This window comes from Camelina sativa, chromosome 4, assembly GCF_000633955.1.
Source record: "Camelina sativa cultivar DH55 chromosome 4, Cs, whole genome shotgun sequence".
NCBI lineage: Eukaryota > Viridiplantae > Streptophyta > Magnoliopsida > Brassicales > Brassicaceae > Camelina > Camelina sativa.
The window spans coordinates 8,676,483-8,694,859 of record NC_025688.1 but is presented as its reverse complement, the minus strand read 5'-3'; the positions used below and the strand labels follow the sequence as shown (position 1 = coordinate 8,694,859).

The 18,377-nt window shown below is 32.4% G+C and overlaps 1 protein-coding gene across 1 annotated transcript; it reads right to left on the bottom strand.

Annotated features, from left to right (window-relative positions):
* Nucleotides 2,148-4,026, bottom strand: LOC104780116 (uncharacterized protein At3g28850-like). Its single transcript, XM_010504582.2, has 2 exons — nt 3,790-4,026; nt 2,148-3,617 (listed from the first exon to the last, which is right to left on the bottom strand). Exon 2 carries the CDS (start codon nt 3,613-3,615, stop codon nt 2,305-2,307), a length of 1,311 nt encoding a protein of 436 aa, XP_010502884.1. The 5' UTR covers nt 3,616-3,617; nt 3,790-4,026; the 3' UTR covers nt 2,148-2,304.

The window sequence follows — 18,377 nt, the reverse complement described above, 5'->3', positions numbered from 1 at the left end:
AGAAAGCATGCAGAAGGTAGTAAGCCAAGCAAATAACCATAAGCAAGCATTAATGCAATATGCAAAACTTGAATAACAAATAACCATAAGCCCGAATATGCTCTTTTTCTTCCCACCACATTTTTACACTCGGGTTACAACCACAAAGGCACGCAACCGGTACAATACACCAACTACACCGTCGTGTAGACAACCTCGACCAAGGTAGCGACTAAGTCCACCGAGCTCTTCGCAACAACATGCAACTCAATAACCAAGTCAAGGCTGCATGTTGAGACGGATCCACAAGGAAGATCAGCCACATGCTAGTCGGACCTGCAGTCACGAACGCCACTCACTTAGACCATCCACAATTGATACTTAAGTTTATAGTCTTAAAGAACATATAAACAACAAGTATTAATACTTAACCTAACATGAAATAGATCAAATGAACAGATCAAAGATCCCGAACATGATCTACCATGGAATTCACCTCAACACTTTACTAAACAAATTTAGATGCAAAACTTCAAGAAAATCTACTAAGAGAATCAAGAAGATGCAATCTAAATGCACATGCAAACCAAATCTAGAACGAGTCTCCCAACTTCGAACTAGATCAGATCAATGCTCCCTGAACTCACAGATTGTTGAAGAACTCAAGTTTCTCCAGCTAAAACCTTGCTAGCTTTGACACTTCTCGCAGACGCAGCAAACAATCGTTCCAAGTTTCTCACAATTAAGCAGAAATCTCACAACCTTTCTCTACTCTCTCCAACAGCCTTTGGACTTAAACTCTCTCTTTCTCTTCTCCAAAAATGAGAATAAGAGTGAATATTTATAGAGAGTGTGGGCGAGCTTCTATGGCCATAAAAAGAGGTGAGGTGTCGCCACCACATTTCTCCACTCCAACACTTGTCATTTTCGTGGTGGCCAAATAATCCACACTTTCACCATTATCAACGAGTCTATATTGCCAATGATCCACTAGATACAAAATTTTAAGAATTACAAAATAAGTTTATCAAAAAGTTGATAGGATTCCTTTTTACGCCCGACATAACATCTTTGCATTTAGTCATGATTTTCCGATTGGATTACCATGCAAAGTGATTGATATTATACCTCGAAGCCTACAACTTCTTGTCATTTCCTTCAATGTTTGCAACTCTTTCCGCCTCTTGGCGAGACAAGCTACCTTGAGTCCAGCGGCTTCTTTTAATTTGATTATTATTTGAAATCCTGGATAATGCAATTAACCCCATGTAAGCAGAGAGAGAAGTTATAAACTCTCTTGGGGGATGAATAATATCTCGAATGACTTTCTAGTTCTCGACAATATTTTTTGTTTGCAAAGATTTCATTCTGTGAAAAGGATAAATTATGCTCAGTCTAGGACAACACCCCATTTTTAGTTATCAACAGCAAAATCGAAAGCTTAATTTCTCTTAACTATTCATTTTTAAATAATGTCCACATTATTTAGAGTGTGAAACACCATACCTTACCTAATGACCTTGTATATTAAATAAAGAAAATTTAATATGCGTACATAACTATGTATATTAAATAAATAAAAAAAGTCAATATGTGTAAATAACTATGTATATTAAATAAAAGAAAAATCAATGAACTTTGATGTTAATACAAATATTTGACATATTCATATTAGAAATTGTTTGAAATTAATACTTAATGAGTTAAATATTAATATATTTACTTTAAATAAATATTCAATAGAACACAAGAGTTTTGCATATCTATAAATGAATCAACTTTTAGAATAAGATTTGGCGCATTAAACATTATTATATTCATTGGCGCAAGCTATCAAAGATATATTCAATTAATGTATTTAATAAAATAGAAGTACATTTCAAGGTGGAATCAGAAAATTGCATTTACTTAATTTAATCTTCACATTACGGTTTACCCTGAACAAATACACTTTTTGTTCCTCCAAGTCTCCCAACATGTATGCTTATATGACAATTAAAAAGGGAACATCATATAAGAAGAGTTTGACGTATCGACAAAAAGAAAAGCTCTAGAATTATGACAATTCCCCTTTTCTCCGGTCATATTTTGTTAGCTGACAAATACACTCAGCTTTTAAATATATGAGTCAAACATAGATGTAAAAGCATGACTTGAATTTCAAAGAATAGACGACGACAACAACAACACTTTCTGAATCAAAAACCTCTTTATGTACAACAAAATCTTTAGAGGCAAGAAAAAAAAAACTCTCAATCACTCAAAACACAAATTTTGTAAAACAAACATAAATTTAAGGTTCCCTTTTTTATGTATGCATGTAAACTAATCACAACAAACAGGACATCTAATAAGACCATTCTCATTACAATCAGGACATGTTTGAAACCCATACTCTCTTTCTTCCTTTACACTTTCATCATCATCCTCTTCTTCATCCTCATCGTCTTCATCTTCATATTCATAGTACACTTTGCAGCTCCCTGAACATGTCTCACACGGCACAAACCTTACATCTCCACAAGCCTCGCATTCTTGACCATTACCATTTTGGTTTTCTTCCACCCTCTCGCAGCCTTCAAGAAGCTTCTCCAACTTCCCATCTTCATTCAACTTTCGAATCTCCTCTGCTCCACCAAGATACTTCCTCCCCAAGAAAACTCTAGGCAATGTGATCCCAACGCCATTGTTGAACTTATCCCCTAGCAGCTCCTTCAACTCCTCCTTGAAACCCGAATGCATGGATACATCTCGCTCATCCACTCTAATCCCTAGACTTTTTAGTATAACCCGGACATCGCAGCTTTCCTCATATGTCTTCCTTATACCTCTAAGACTTGTGAAGTAAAGTATCACTTTCTCTTTAGCAACAACACATTCTCTTGTTTCATCCAAACACTCCTCCTTTTCATCAACAGAGAAATTAAAACTTGGATTCAATCTGAAATCGTGAACCGAAATGTGAAACGGATGATCAGAAGGAAGTTCTTGAAGCGATTTCCTAAACGAAGAAATGATCTCAGGATCAAAATCTTCAAACCCTTCTGCTTCCTCCATTTGAAGCCAAAGCGTCTCACCGTTACCATTCGACTTAGGTCGTTCGCAATCACCATTACGTGAAACATTAAACGAAAAGCTCCTCACATGATTTGGTGATCGTAAAGGACTAAGATTGTCTTCAAGCCCATCCATCATTTCCCATGTATTAATCGTTTCAGGCTCCCCCGGAGGCGTCTCAATCGGTGTCTTCGGCACAACCTTTGGGATCTTCTCATTCATCATACTTGACCAAACCTTCGCCTCCATAAGCTTAGCCTGCAATTCCAAATTCATTTTCTCCTTATCAGACTTCTCTCTGACCACATTTGAACCAAACCCATTACCCGTTTTCGCAGATTCCTCGGAAAAAAGCTTATCGCTCAAGTCTGCCAAGTGTTTGTGATTATGCCCAAAAGAAGAATCACATAGCTTCAGAGATCCAAGGCTAGAGGAACTTAGAGCCACCATGTGACAGCTATCTTCAGAGTTTTGTGGTTGGTGATGCACAGATTGGCTTCTCGGTACGTCTACCGGAGAATACCCTCGCTGGCAATGAACACAACGCTTACTACGATGCTTGGAACTCGCACAACCCATAACTGATCTCAAAATCAAAAGCACAAAAAAAATGGATTTGGGGAATAAAAAGTTGGATTTGGAGACAAGGATTTTGTGAAATCGAGATGAGTTATGTCGAGATTTGTGAAAAATAATAGCTGGAAACAAAAAGCAAAAAAGATTTCAAAGATAAATCTGAAATAAAAATTAAACCTTTTTCTTTTTCTCTTCTCTGGATTTGAGATCAATCTCCAAAAACAGAGACCAAAACAGAGGATTATGGATTCTAAGGGAGAAAAAATTAAAGAACGAGAAAGAGAATGATTTTAACAAAGAGAACACAAGAACATGTTGTTCATCATTATCATCATGATGATCATCGTCTGGGTTTTACAAAGTCTCTCTCTCTCTCTTTTTAAAAAGTTCGAAGAAGGAAGGAGAGAATGTCAAAGTTTTTTTAGAAAAGTTGAATAATTTTTCTCAGATATTAGATTTTATTTATTAAGTGTTTTTTTTTTTTTTTGGTCACACAATTTGGTAATTTTTTCAATTTGACTCCTTCTAGTCGTGTTTTAAGGGTACGTGAAGGCGCGTGATAACATGCTCCTTTTTCAGATAAAACTTTTTTGGATTGCTTAAATTAGGAATCATATCTACCATCATTTACTGGATTTGATATTTAATTTTATAATTTTCTAGGAATTTATTTTGGTTTTATATCTACTAACTGTGTGATAGTTATTAATGGCCGGCTTAGTATTTCAAAAATTCATAAGAATTGTAGGTAAGGTTTAAGGATCACCACAAATTATTTCTATATTTTTTTGATATATTTATTAATTAATATTATATATATATATGGATATCCATGATAAGATAGAAATTAATCAAAAATTAAAATAAAATATAAAATAAATAGCAAGAGAAATTTGTTTACTAATATAGAGAGGTATATAAAATAGTATACATAAATGGTTTGCTTATATATAGAAAAGTCTCCTTATATATTGTATTGATAAATTCTATTTAATCAATTATTTTCATTTTAACATTATCACATTATTCAAGACTTTGGATATATATAAAATAAATTACTAAGGTTTAAAACATTATCTATTAAAAATATGTATTTAGTTACAGCAGACATATTTAATACGTATAATTAAATACACTTTAAGTAAATTTATGAGACTCGGGTATTCATTTATATACATAAAGAAATTTTGACTTATCACAAACATAAATTACTTATCAAAACGTAAAAACAGTTTTGACTTATCAGAAATTGTGCTACCATTGGTAGCTACTCGTAATTTGTTATAGGCAAAAAAAAGTTTAAGAGCACATTTTGACACTTACATAAACTACTATTTTGCCTATAACAAATTGGAAGACTTTATTAGGCGTTAAACCGACGCCTAGACGACTGTTTAAACCGTCTAAAATCACATATATTTTGATTTAATATATTATTTAATTTTTAATTATGTATATTTAAAATTTAAATTTTTACATTTATATACATAATTATAAACCTTTATATGTTGTTGATATCAATTAAAAAAATATTTTTTTTCTAATTTTATTTATGATTTATTACTTTTAACTATCTAACATATATTTGTATCTATAATATAACATATATAATGTTTTATGTTGAAAACGCTTAAATCGCCTAAAATAGCCTAGACCCCGATTAAGCGTTCGAGGCGCTAGGCGTTGGGTCACCGCCTAGTTACCTCTTAGCATTTTCTTGAACATTGGCAAAAACATGTGCAACTAGTCTAAGGACATCGAGAAATCTACGAGTAGCTACCAATGAGTGTGGTAACTTATCCACGCTCTCACATTTTTCATCCCACTGAAAATCCTTGTTCCCCGCATAAAAGTTGATAAAACGGTAAGCATCTATCAGTTGATCAGTCGATGAAACGATTTGAAGTCTATGATGCAACATGACAATCACTATATATCCTTCTTGTTTTTTTGATGAAAGAAATTTGATTACAGTGAGAATCTTTTTCAGATTGGCTTCAATCCCTGTCTCAGTAACTATGTATCCAAGGAACTCTGTTGACGCGATGCCAAAAGTGTACGTACCTGGTTCAAAATTCATTTAGAACTAATCCTATATATTGAAACAACCCCTCATATGGTCAATATGATTCTTTACGAATAGAGATAAATTTGATAAGCATGTCGGCAATGTAAAATTTCATCTTATAACAAAGGATATCAACGAACATATTATTGACATGTCGCTGGTAGTTTGTACTGAGGTTTTCAATCCAAAGTGCCTCAGTTTTTACGAATAGGTTCTATTGTCGGTTATGAAGATGATTTTCTCTCATCATTGGTTTTATCTTTCTTTTTCCATCATAGGTTTGTGTAGAGCTCATCGGACTTATGTTGACGGGCTGAATATGACCTTAGTGGTTTATTCTTGATTTGAACCAAGATAATCTGAGCAGAGGCGGAGCTAGTGTACAACCATGTGAGTTAAATGATCCTGGTGAATTTTTAAAATTAGTTAAATTTTTAGGGAAAAAATCAAATTAACCCTTTTAAAATAGCACAATTGACCCCTATAAACTTTTTTTGACCTTGGTAAACTGATTTCTTTTGTAGAGTCCGCCACTGAACCGGATGATTCTAAAAATTCGTCATATACAAAAATCATAAAAAATTCATATAAAGCGATCTTAAAAATCAATATTTTTGTTTGTTTATCTTGGTTTTTTGTACCTCTACTTTATACCATGTTAACTATGTTTTTATCGCTTACTACTTTCTTCACCTGAAATTTTTTTGTATGGCATTGTGTTAAAAGTCATACCTATTATTTTATTTTAGATTTCGTCCTAATCTTTATTCTATCTCAAATCCCAAGTATGAAAACTCTTCTTGGTTACTTTTTTTTTGGTTTTTATTTTGATAAAAGTCTCTTCTTACTTCTTTAAACAACAGATAACATGTATAAAGATCCATAAATGAAACAATGGACATAGACATTTAAAATTAATTATACAGATTCATGAATTCAGCTAAGGTTAAACAAAATGTATAGTGTCTTGAGTAGTTCGTGCTAGATTCTCGTGGTTTACTCTCGGCATAAATGCCTTGTAAGATAGTTTTTAGTTAGGCCATGTTACAACAACTAAGAAGGTTTTCAGGATCAAATATATAAAGCTAAGTATTTATGAAGTATTTAGAGAATGATTATCAAAAGATATAATAAAGATCTTTATATAAAGCGAGAAGCTTTTATTATTTAAACACTTAAAGAATTACAAGGATTTTTGTTATTTTTACTCAAACTCACTCTCTCAAGCTTGAATGAAACTCTTCACCAGCCCTCGCTATTTATAGTAGAAGTCTTAGGAAATATTACATAGAACATTCTTTAAAATATTTTCATACTTTATTTTACAACATCATATTTATTCAACTCCTCTCACAACCATATACTTTCACATCATATTTTGTCTTTTATTTATCATACATGTTTTCATGATCTATCACACACTTGTGTCACACTTATTCCCATGTCTCCAAAAGAGAGGCGACGTCCATCTTATCTGTTGTCGTCTTTTTTCGCTCTTTGTGGCGTCTTGTGACATAGATCTTTTGGCCTATAATGTATCGCTTTATCTTATATTTTTTCCTTCAATTCTATACACTAAATGATCTAGATTAGATTATTGCCATGCGTATTGATCATGGAAGCCTGCTAGCACTTGTCGTATTTCTTCTACCAATCCTAACGGATAGACGTGTCTGTTGGGTCAGTGCACTATGTGAGGACAACAAAGATTGGGGTCAGTGCTATTTGCTTTGTGCATTGATGAAAGTTCCCCAAGTTAAAAGCGTCATTATTGTAGCTTGTCTCAACGTTTGCATCATATTTCTTTATGATAATGATTTCGCCGTCTTGTTCTTCTTGGATTGTAGTGATCCTGAACGTGACAAGTATTTCCAGCTCAGGCTGTGCTCGAACATGTTCTTGCCACTAGGTAACATCGTGAACATCATGAGCCATTTGTATAGTAAATTATAATGCGTCTTTCGTCTGGTCAATATTCATTTCTCCAAGTGTTGGACTTTTGTGGATGAGGAATGTAATAGTGTATAAATCTGCCAAATACTAAAGTAGGTGAAACAACCCTTTCCGTTTTTTTTTTATATTATAATCTCTAGTGGTTTCATACCCACTCGCAAACTAACATCAATAATCAACAGCGGATAACCAAACAATTCCATTAGCCAATAAAAAATCCAACAATGAAATCATCAAATAACCAATCAAGTAAATAACAAATTCCAACATCCTACAATGTTCTATCAACTCAACTATGGAAACTTAACAATAGCTAGACCACAATCAATCAAGCCTCTAGAACATCTTCCTCCTCATCGCCTTGATTCCATGATTACACTTTGCCTTTACCTGCACCACAACCACAAATTGAGATGTATGAGTATGGTCATAAATACTCAGTGAGGCTATCCTTCCATCTACTGGGCTATACACACAATCAAGTGAGATTCCAATGTTAAGCCACACAAATAACACAAAAAACACATCAAACCAGGAAACAAACACATCAAACCAGGAAACAAGTGTCGAATATGGTGTCGACCGATGCCATATTGGTGTCGATCGACACTCCTCCTTGGTGTCGACCGACACCAAACTGGTGTCAATCAACATTGACTCCGCAGACGCGATCTGTTCAAAGCCGAACGTCGAACCTCTATTTCCAACCATCTCTAATCCGTCCCAAACTCACCCATAAGCTTGAGGAACCTATAGAAACCATAATAAAACCAACCCAAGCAAGAAAACACCACAAACAAAATTAAACAAGCAAAACAAAAGAGATCTCAGGCTTAGATCAGCCATGAAGATCTGGCTCAAAAACGATGAATCCAAAACCTTAAGAAGCTTCTCCTTCGTTCCCAATAACAGCACTCCCTTCCACAACAACAGATCTCACCAAAACAGTCAAGAAAAACCAAAAAAACTCTAAACTCACAAGCTCTCTCTTTCTCCCTCTGTTCTTTCGGAAAACGGCGACAAACACACTAAAACCCTCGACTTAGATCGCTTCTCCGCTTAAATACATACTATGGAGATTCCACTTAAACCCAAATAAACCCAAATCAACCCAAATCAACCCATATCGACAAAACAAATCAATTCGGTCGAACTGGAATTTGCTGGTGTCGATCGACTCCCACCTCCAAAACACACTTTTTGGTTAGCGGGTGTTACAGTAGGAGGTATGCTTCTATAGGGAATCAACTGTAATGAATAGTAGTGAGGAAAGGATAGGCTGGATGATAAAGGAAGCCAAGAAGTGGATGTTGGTTAATACAATATGTGTATATTAAGTTTCATGAAACCATGCAGTGTCTCCAGCCCTGTATAGATCAGTAAGTTGTCGAGCAACAATTCTCTTAGTCCATGCGGCATATCGACGATCATTCTTCGTAGATTATATTCAGTTGGATTGTCTGGAATGAGGATGTAGATCATTGGTACTATTGTTGAAATCTGTCACTGAGTCCTGGAAAGAAAGTCCAGGAGGAAGTTGTCTTTTCTTTTGATGTGTTTGACATCAAATTTCCATTAGGAAAACCAACTTTCCCACCTGAATAATTGAGCTTGTGATAGAACTTTCTGCATGAATTGAATCATTTTTGGAAAGGATGACATGTTCATCTCAATGAGGAAATTTTTCACACCAAATAAAACTCAAATTTTGTTATTCCTCTTTTGACTGCGAGTATCTCCTTATAAGTAGAATGGTAGTGTTTCTCGCTATCTTTAAGAACTCTATTTTTGTAGCCACATATATGTCTTTTTTCCCTTCTCATCTCTCATCTTCCTCTAAGAGTACTGTTCCCCAATAGCAATCACTTGCGTCCGTCAGCAGAATCGTCTTTCCTTTTGCTGAGATTTTCAGAGCTAGTAAGGTCATAGAAATTTTCTTCAATTCCTTTACTGCTTCTGTGCATATCTGGCTCCATTTCTTGTGTTGAGGAGAGAGAACTGATCTATGTTTTACAAGACCATGGATGAAATCCGCCATATATTTGACAATTCCCTGAAACTATTGGACTTGCTTGAAGGATCTGGAAACTCATTGAGCTGGGTGGCAATGGGAGATTGAAGGTTGTATTCACCTTTAAAAATGTGCATGTCCAGAAAATCAAATTTCATTTCTCCAGTCACCATCTTCTTTTCAGATAGCATAATACCGTATTTTTGTAGGATACAATGAATGTGCGCCATTAATGATGTGTGGGAAACTTTGTCTGACAAGAACATAAAATTATCATCAACGTACACCATCGCATTTGGGAGGATAGGCTCAAATATCTTGACCATAGCCTTCTGGAATAGTGAAGGGGGTATCTTAAGTCCAAAAGGCATGACTTCCCAGTTGTAACGGCGATCTGGTACACAAAACCATGTCTTTGGTCTGTCTTCTGGTTTGATAGCAGCCAAAATCCCCCTTTTAAGTTAAAATTTGAGAAGATTTGCGCTTGTGGAAGTTTTTGGAATAAATCTTCTCTCTTCGGCAAGGAAACTTGTCGTTTGCAAAAAAATGGTTGAGTGGTTGGTAGTTGATGACTAATCTGAGTTTTCCTCGCACTTGTTAAGCTCGTTTGTTGACATCAAATGCTTCACATGACCAAGGTGAAGTGGTCTTCTCAATGAGGTCTTGTTTCTGGAGTTGGTCAATTTCTTCAAGCGCAAGATTTTAGTGATCGTTGTTCATTCTTGGGTGGCTTGCTTTGGTTAGGTTGTCATCTTCATTATTCTTGAAGGGTAATCTCCGAATGAGAGGTGGCTTAGGACGTCTTTGCAATATTTTCTTTCACGATTAAGTATCTCCATATGGTACAGATGAGACACTTTTGTCCAAGGTAGTAGATGGTTTTTGTGCTTGAGAGCTTTCGGGTTCCATGAAAATCTCTGAAGGATATGAAAAACATCAAATCCAAGTATAAAGTATTTTCCAGGGAGTTCAGAACCATATAATTTGGATTTAATCGTATTTGGGGAAGAGTTGGATGTAGATTGTCTTGTTTATAAGAGAGATGTGGAATATCTGGCCGTTTGCTGATTTGAAGGCTATTGAGCATGAATTCCAATGTGAGGCTAGGAGGAGGTCTCATTTGATGGTGGGTGAGGCAGCTCCAGTGTCAAAATAGGTTATGATCAGTATTGGTTTATCATAATTGGTAGAAAAGATGTAGATCTTGGCATTTGGAGATGGTTGGTTTAGATACACCAATTCTTCTTGATATGGTTGTTCCACTTTCCAGAAATCTTGTAGAGGTCGATCACCATGAATTGGTCGTCTTTCTCGCTGTCATCTTCGATATCTTCTTTTTATGATTCATCTTTAAACTCCATACCCATTGCAAGAATGTATCATATGTTGGTTCATCATCAATAGAAAATATGGATTCAATATCCGAGTCATCAATATCTTCAACTTGTTCTAAGTAGCCATGGAGATTGTCTCTCTTTTTCTTGTTAGGACACTTTTTTTGCGTAATGTATTTTCTTCTTTCAGATTTAACATCTATCTGATTTCTTGAAACCTCTTTGAGTTTTCTTCCTGAGAAATTTCTATTTTTTTGGAAGATAGTTTTCCATATCTCTTCTGCCACTTACCTTTAAAGCTCATTTCTTTTCCATGACTTGTAGAACAATGGCATTTCTTGTCTCTGCATTTGATTGTGAAATCTGGCCGATCACATGCTTTTCCAAGAAGTTTTCCTGTTCTGGAAGTTGTTTGAAGAACTTCTGGTTGTTGCATAGCTTTTCAAGGGCTGACAAAGATATGTGATATATATCTCCAAGTGAAGCTTGGTTGAGAAGCATATTCTTGAGAAACAATTTTTATGACGTCTCATTTCCAAGTGGTTCTGGAAGTTAATTCATGTACGCCTGCTTAAGGTTGACATCATCTATCCCATTCAGGGCATAAAATCTCTTTGACATTCGCTCATAATGTCTTTCAATATCCTTCCTCTTGAAGGACCAGCATATCATGCTAAGATATTTTTCTCTCGCTTGGACAGTATAGTGATTCCATGTGCCTAGAAATTCATTGTGGATATATCCCACCAAGGCATCAACTGTTGGAGATTATCGGATTTTCAGTTGTCGATATTGACCTAGGCTTATAAACCATTGCCTGAGGCATCCTTGGAATTTAAATACCAGTTTATTGATTGATGTAGGTAGAGTGGCTCTTGGGTTAAGAAGTTTTTATGTCAGTCAAGCATTCATCTCGTATACTTTGTCACACTATTTTGAAGGGGGGACATCGTCAAAAGAGAAACCTTTATGTGGTTCTGTAATAAAACCGCATATTTCCTTCTATTTGAGTTCATCTAGATTCTTGAGTCTCTTCATATACGTTTTTGCCTTCACTATGCATGTCTTCTTCGACCACAATAGGTTCAACAATCATGAATGTTGAGATTTTGGCCTCATATCCTCATCCTTTAGTGTTGTTGGTGTCCTTTTGATAACATTTTTTTTGCTTAGGCCCCTTTTCTGTTTTGCGACTTTTTCGAGAAAAGTAGTAATTGGATTAGCATGCTCCACCATTAATTATTCTCTGCTTTTTTCGGGTTGGTCTTGAGATTTAGATTTCTTGGGAAAAAGCTTGGGTGGTTCAAGTGTAGCTTCCTTTCCTTTTCATTTTTCTATTGGTTTTTTCTTTTTGGTGGTTTGTTGTTCGGAAACAACTTTTTTTGGTAAGAAATAGGATGCTCCAAATATATTTGGATCTTGGGAAAATGACAAAAGTTGTGTTTGGGCTATGTAAGGTGGTGTGTAGATGGGATATGGTGTTAAAAGGTCATATGGCATTGGGGGTTGGGTTTTTTGTTGCTTTTGTAAGGAGTTTAACTGGGCTTTGAGAGATTTAAGTTCGGAATCCTTTTGAGACATGAGGGGAGTTTACGGAGACAGTAGGTGCAAGCTTGAGGAGTTCTTGGTGGAGAGAGGTTATCCTTTTAGTAAGTTCTTTAATAAAAAAGTCCATGATGGTTATCTTTTCAATGTTTTGGCGTTCTCCGACTACCATTTCAATGTTACTTCTACGACGCTGACCTGCTTCACTTAATCATTTGGATTCTTAACATTCAGATTCAGATTTTCCATGAGTGCTTTATATTGTTTTCTTCAAACTCCTTGGATGGAAATGGTGAATCCTACTGAGATGAGGGTCCAGAAATATAACTTAGTTGCACCTCTTCTTGGTCAAGTGTTGTGGGAGTTGAGCCACCATAATACAAAACATAGTATTCAAAATTCTTGCCACTTTTAAAAAGGCTAATTTGTGGCTCTCCGGAGTCCGGACTCGTATCATTATTTAAGAATTTGTTGTGAAGTTTTCTTCTTTCTTCTATGCTTTGGGGTATCATCATCATCAGATTTATCTACTAGACAATGTTGGCAATCACAAACATAAAGAATTTGTGGCTTGATTTATTTTCAGATGTGTAAATGGGATCTACTGCGAAAGTTATACTAATTACTAAACAATGTTTTGAACTAAATATATAGGATTTAAGAAACTAAATTCAGTTGCAGCTTAGTTTTCATAAATACTAAATATTTATTTTCTTTTGGTTTTAATATGTACTAGCAGATATCCTGTGCTTTAAGCACGGGTCAACATTAAAAAAAAAATTCTAATATAATAATAAAAATTATTGTTATATATATTTTTTAAGTTATTTTGTTTGAGATAATATTTATTTTAATTGTTCTATAAATCTATTAGTCTTTTTGAATACTAATTATTATATAATATTATAATATTTTATTTTTTGACGTATAATACAGTTTTATATTGTTTGTTTGTTGTATTTGTATCATTATTTTGTGAAATATGAAGTAATAGTTTTAATATTATAATTGTGAACAAATAAAAATTATTAATTTATCATCTATATAAATTTAGTTTTACCAAACCGTCAATGTGGAAATTAAAACACACATTTTTCTTAGATTGAGTAATATATCTTCGTTTTAAAAAATTCAAATCACAACATATGGAGATTTTTTTTTGCATTTTACTAATCATAAGTATTATATGAAAATTCCAAACAATTTGTAAATAAAAGAAAGTAAAATCTTAACAAAATCTTCGAAATTTAGTTATTAAAATAATTATATTGTGTGCTTGGATATAAAATCTTAGTTTTTGAAATTCTGATTCGTTTATATTTAAAAAAAATATATTTAGTAATTGTCGTCAATAATTTATTAGAGAGAGAAAATATATTTTTTTTTATTTTTCTAGATTTTTTTTATATTTGATCTGGCAGTTTTTTTATTTTTTAATTAATTATCTTTATTAAATTAATTAACTAAGCTTAATTATGTAGTTCTAATGGCAATTGAATGTAATTTTTTAACACATTTTAAGGTTAGTTTCATATTTGTACTTCCCAATTAATATAGTAGGATACTCTAACACAAGTTGAATAGTGACCCTATTTATAGTTATAATTATTTTCGCCATCTGTTATTATGATCATAACTCATACAATTATATAATACATTACAATTAACCCGTCGCATGCGATAAATATTTTAAATAATCTGATTAGAGTATATGTAATTTTTAACTGATCTAATTAATTTTAGGCAATTTTTACAAATAGCACCAACTTCAAGTTATAAATATACTTGATTTTAAACTATAGACTTGACTTTAAGTTATATATACTTGATCAACTTCAAATTATATATCCACTTGATTTTAAACTATATGACTAATATGATGAACATGCTAAACTATTATATATATACTTGATTTTTAAACTATATGACTAATGTATGCCCAAAAAAAATGACTAATAATGACAAACATGCTAAACTATATTCCTAATAATTTGTAAGTTAAATTTTCAGTTCAACATGTTATATTAACATTATACAATACATAAAGCTTCTCATGTTTTTGTGTGGATGATCGTCTCTTTGTTTTTATATCTTACTATATTAATTGGGAAGTACAAATATAAAACTAACCTTAAAATATGTAAAAAATTACATTCAATTACCATTAGAAAAAATTAATTAAGTTTAGTTAATAAATTAAATAAAAATAATTAATAAAAAAAAAATAAAAAACGCTGGCAGATTAAATATTAAAAAATCTAGAAAAAGAAAGAAAATATATTTTCTCTCTCTAATAAATTATAGACGAAAATTACTAAATATAGTTTTTTAAAATATAAACCAATCAGAATTTCAAAAACTAAGATTCTATATCAATGTACACAATATAATTATTTTTAATAACTAAATTTCGAAGATTTTGTTAAGATTTCAAATTATGATTTTTGTATCATCTTTATTTTCTTTTATTTACAAATTGTTTGGAATTTTCATATTATACTTATGATTAGTAAAATACAGAATTTTTTCTGCATACGTTGTGATTTGAATTTTTTAAGACGAAGATATATTACTCAATTTCAAAAAAATGTGTGTTTTAATTGCCACATTGGCGGGTTGGTAAAACTAAATTTATATAGATGATACATTAATAATTTTTATTTGTTCACAATTATAATATTAAAACTACTACTTCATATTTCACAAAATAATGATGTAAATACAACAAACAAACAATATAAAACTGTAATATACGTCAAAAAATAAAATACTATAATATTCCAAAATAATTAGTATTCAAAAAGACCAATAGATTTACAGAACAATTAAAATAAATCTTATCTCAAACAAAATAATTTAAAAAATATATATATATAACAATAATTTTTATTATTCTATTAGAAATTTCTTTTTAAATGTTGACCCGTGATTAAAGCACGGGATATCTCCTAATTTTAGTATTATTTCTTTATCAGAGTTTTTGACTTTATAATGTCAAAAAAATAATATAAAACACGTTCATGATGAACATATATTTCGTACACCCGTTTGTGAATTGCATATGGTTGTAAATGAGTTTTTAATAGCAAATAATAACTTAATATTTTGATATTTATTTTTATAAATAAATATATTACATATAATAATTTTAAATTTGATATCTATTCGAAATAAGGATAAAATTATCTAAATTTTACAAAAAACGTTATATTGTCAAGTGTACGTACTTCCAAATTAATAATAAGAGAATTTCTCTATCTTAGAAATTTCCGGACATTTGCAGGACACTGTCATCCAAAATAACACGATTAGTCTCAATGCTAATGATTAGTACAATTATAGTTTTTGCATGATCTAAAATTCTGTGAACATGCACACAGTACAGCACAAAAGCCACGAACTAAGTAACAAAGAGAATTAGACGTATAAGAAAAAGTAACCAATAGAAATAGTAAAACTTTGAAAAGCAAAATTAGTGCTAATTTTGTTGAATGTGTTGCAAATTGCTATCAAACAAAGATGTAAATCCAAATCTCAGCCTCAATTTCAGGATTACTGCATCTATGCGTCGTACTCTTCATATATATATTTATGCATATATAAGAAAACGACAACAAAAAATAAATATATAACTATACCCCCCTCGATTTTAGTCTCCGATATTAAAATTGTGTAGTTTGACTCCGCACAAAGTCGACTAGTAAATGTGATCTTATTGTTATATCTTAATGCCAATAAATTTGTATATAGCATTTTCTGAAAATAAGTTGTAAGAGTATATAAAATCATGATTTTGGAGAATTTGATGGGATTTAAGAAATTTAGAATTTTGATAGATTTTAGGGAAGTTCATATGATTTTCTGTAAAATTCTTTCAAATCTCACCTAAAACCATGAGATTTGGATTTCTCTATTTTTAACTAAACAAATCCTCCGGAATCCTCCAGAATCCTAAAAATTATTATTATCCTAATTCACAAAACTGTTTTGAATAACAGTGGATTTTAAAGTAGATATTTAAATCATCAGTTCAATAACAAGAGATTTTAGTGGATTTTAAAGTAGATTATTAAATCATCAGTTCAATAACAGTGGATTTTAATAGACTTTTTAAAATTCATGATTGAATAACATAGAATTTATAAATTTCACACAAATCATTTAAAATGTCAAGTTGAATACACTCCCTTAATGCTTGAATACAACTAACGATAACTACAATAGAAACTATAAATTAAATAGCTAGCTAATACTGTTCCGCATCAAAAGAGAAAGAAATTTCAAAGTTATTTATTAATCTTCCAATATATATTACTGATACATGTAATTCAAATTAAGACGATGTTGGAGTCTCTATAAACTTTGAAAACATGCTTATTCACAAATAATCTAATCTTACAAATACAAACTTCCTATTTAAAAAGAAAAATTATGTGTAAAATTCATATAAATATAATTTTGCATATTAATCTGGCTTATAACGTACACTATTACAAAAGTAATATAAATAACTACGCCACAAACTTTGGACATGTAAAAATACATTATTATTATTTCCTTAACAAAAAATAAATACATTATATTATTTGATCAATCATTAGAGAACAATACTTTCAGGGCCAAGCCAACGAATGGTAAACCTTATACATCAAATTAAGTGTAAGATATGAATTGAAACAAAAGATATAATTAATGCAGTCGCAAAATATTACCCAAAAATGGGGATTATGGTTTATGGAGGGAAGAGAAAACAAAAAGAGAAGTGGGTTACTAAGTGGCTTCATGGATGGTAATGTTGGTCTTCTGTCTTGTTTTGTGTTGCCGTTTCGAGACAAGTGTTAGATGGCCTCCACTAAACCTTATTTTATGAAACTTATCTTAATCCACTTAGGATCAGTTTAGCCATTTTAATAATGTTAGCTCTTTATATGAAATGGTTTAATATTATTTTAGATGTAGAAGTAGAGTTTGACAAAAACTTATTAGATTATATTATATAGCTTTAGCTGTTAAAGTTAATTCAGATTCTTTCCAATTTCCATGCGTCGTCATACTCATGAATCATCATCACTAACAAAAATTTCATATAATAATACTAATACATACAACATAAAATTCCGGAACGTACTAATATATCCGAGTGTACTGTATTATACATCGCTAGGTTTATAGACAATTTTATATACAACAGTTTAAATTGGGATTTGTTTTGTTTTTCTTTCCTTGTGTCACAACAAAGATCTCTTATAAATTAAAACTAAATCCCCTGATAAATTTTTGGGACTGCCCAAGAGACTCTTCCTTCTCATACATGAGCAAAGAAGACATGCATGAGCATACAGACTTCCTTTATTCTGTAGCGGCAATGAGCAGACATACAAACATGCATGAGCATAAAGGGCTTTATCATTGCCAAAATCATTGACCTTCTTGTTGTGGATAGAATCTCACTTCCCACATAAAGTCCGGCCCATAAAACATTTGCAGAAGCCCAAGAACTATTAGAATGTGAGTGGAGGTATTTCAGTCATTTTTTGGTGGACGAACCAACACAGTATCTTATAAATACGGGAGTACGATACTTGATCGGAAAAAAAGAAAAGGAAACGGTTAGAAAAAACGACAAGCCATTGACGGCCAACTCATCGATAGTTTATACTGGACACACAACTTGGGTCATCTATTTTCTTGTAGTCCGTTATTCTTGTCTTATTTGACTCGTCTAGTTAAGCTTTGTAGTCCGACTTTCACGTGCCTCAGCATATATTTATAAAGGGTATTTCGATATTGTCTTCACCAAACAAAATCTCTAATTGGGACCAATAAGAACATCAACATTTGTTTAATTTCATTG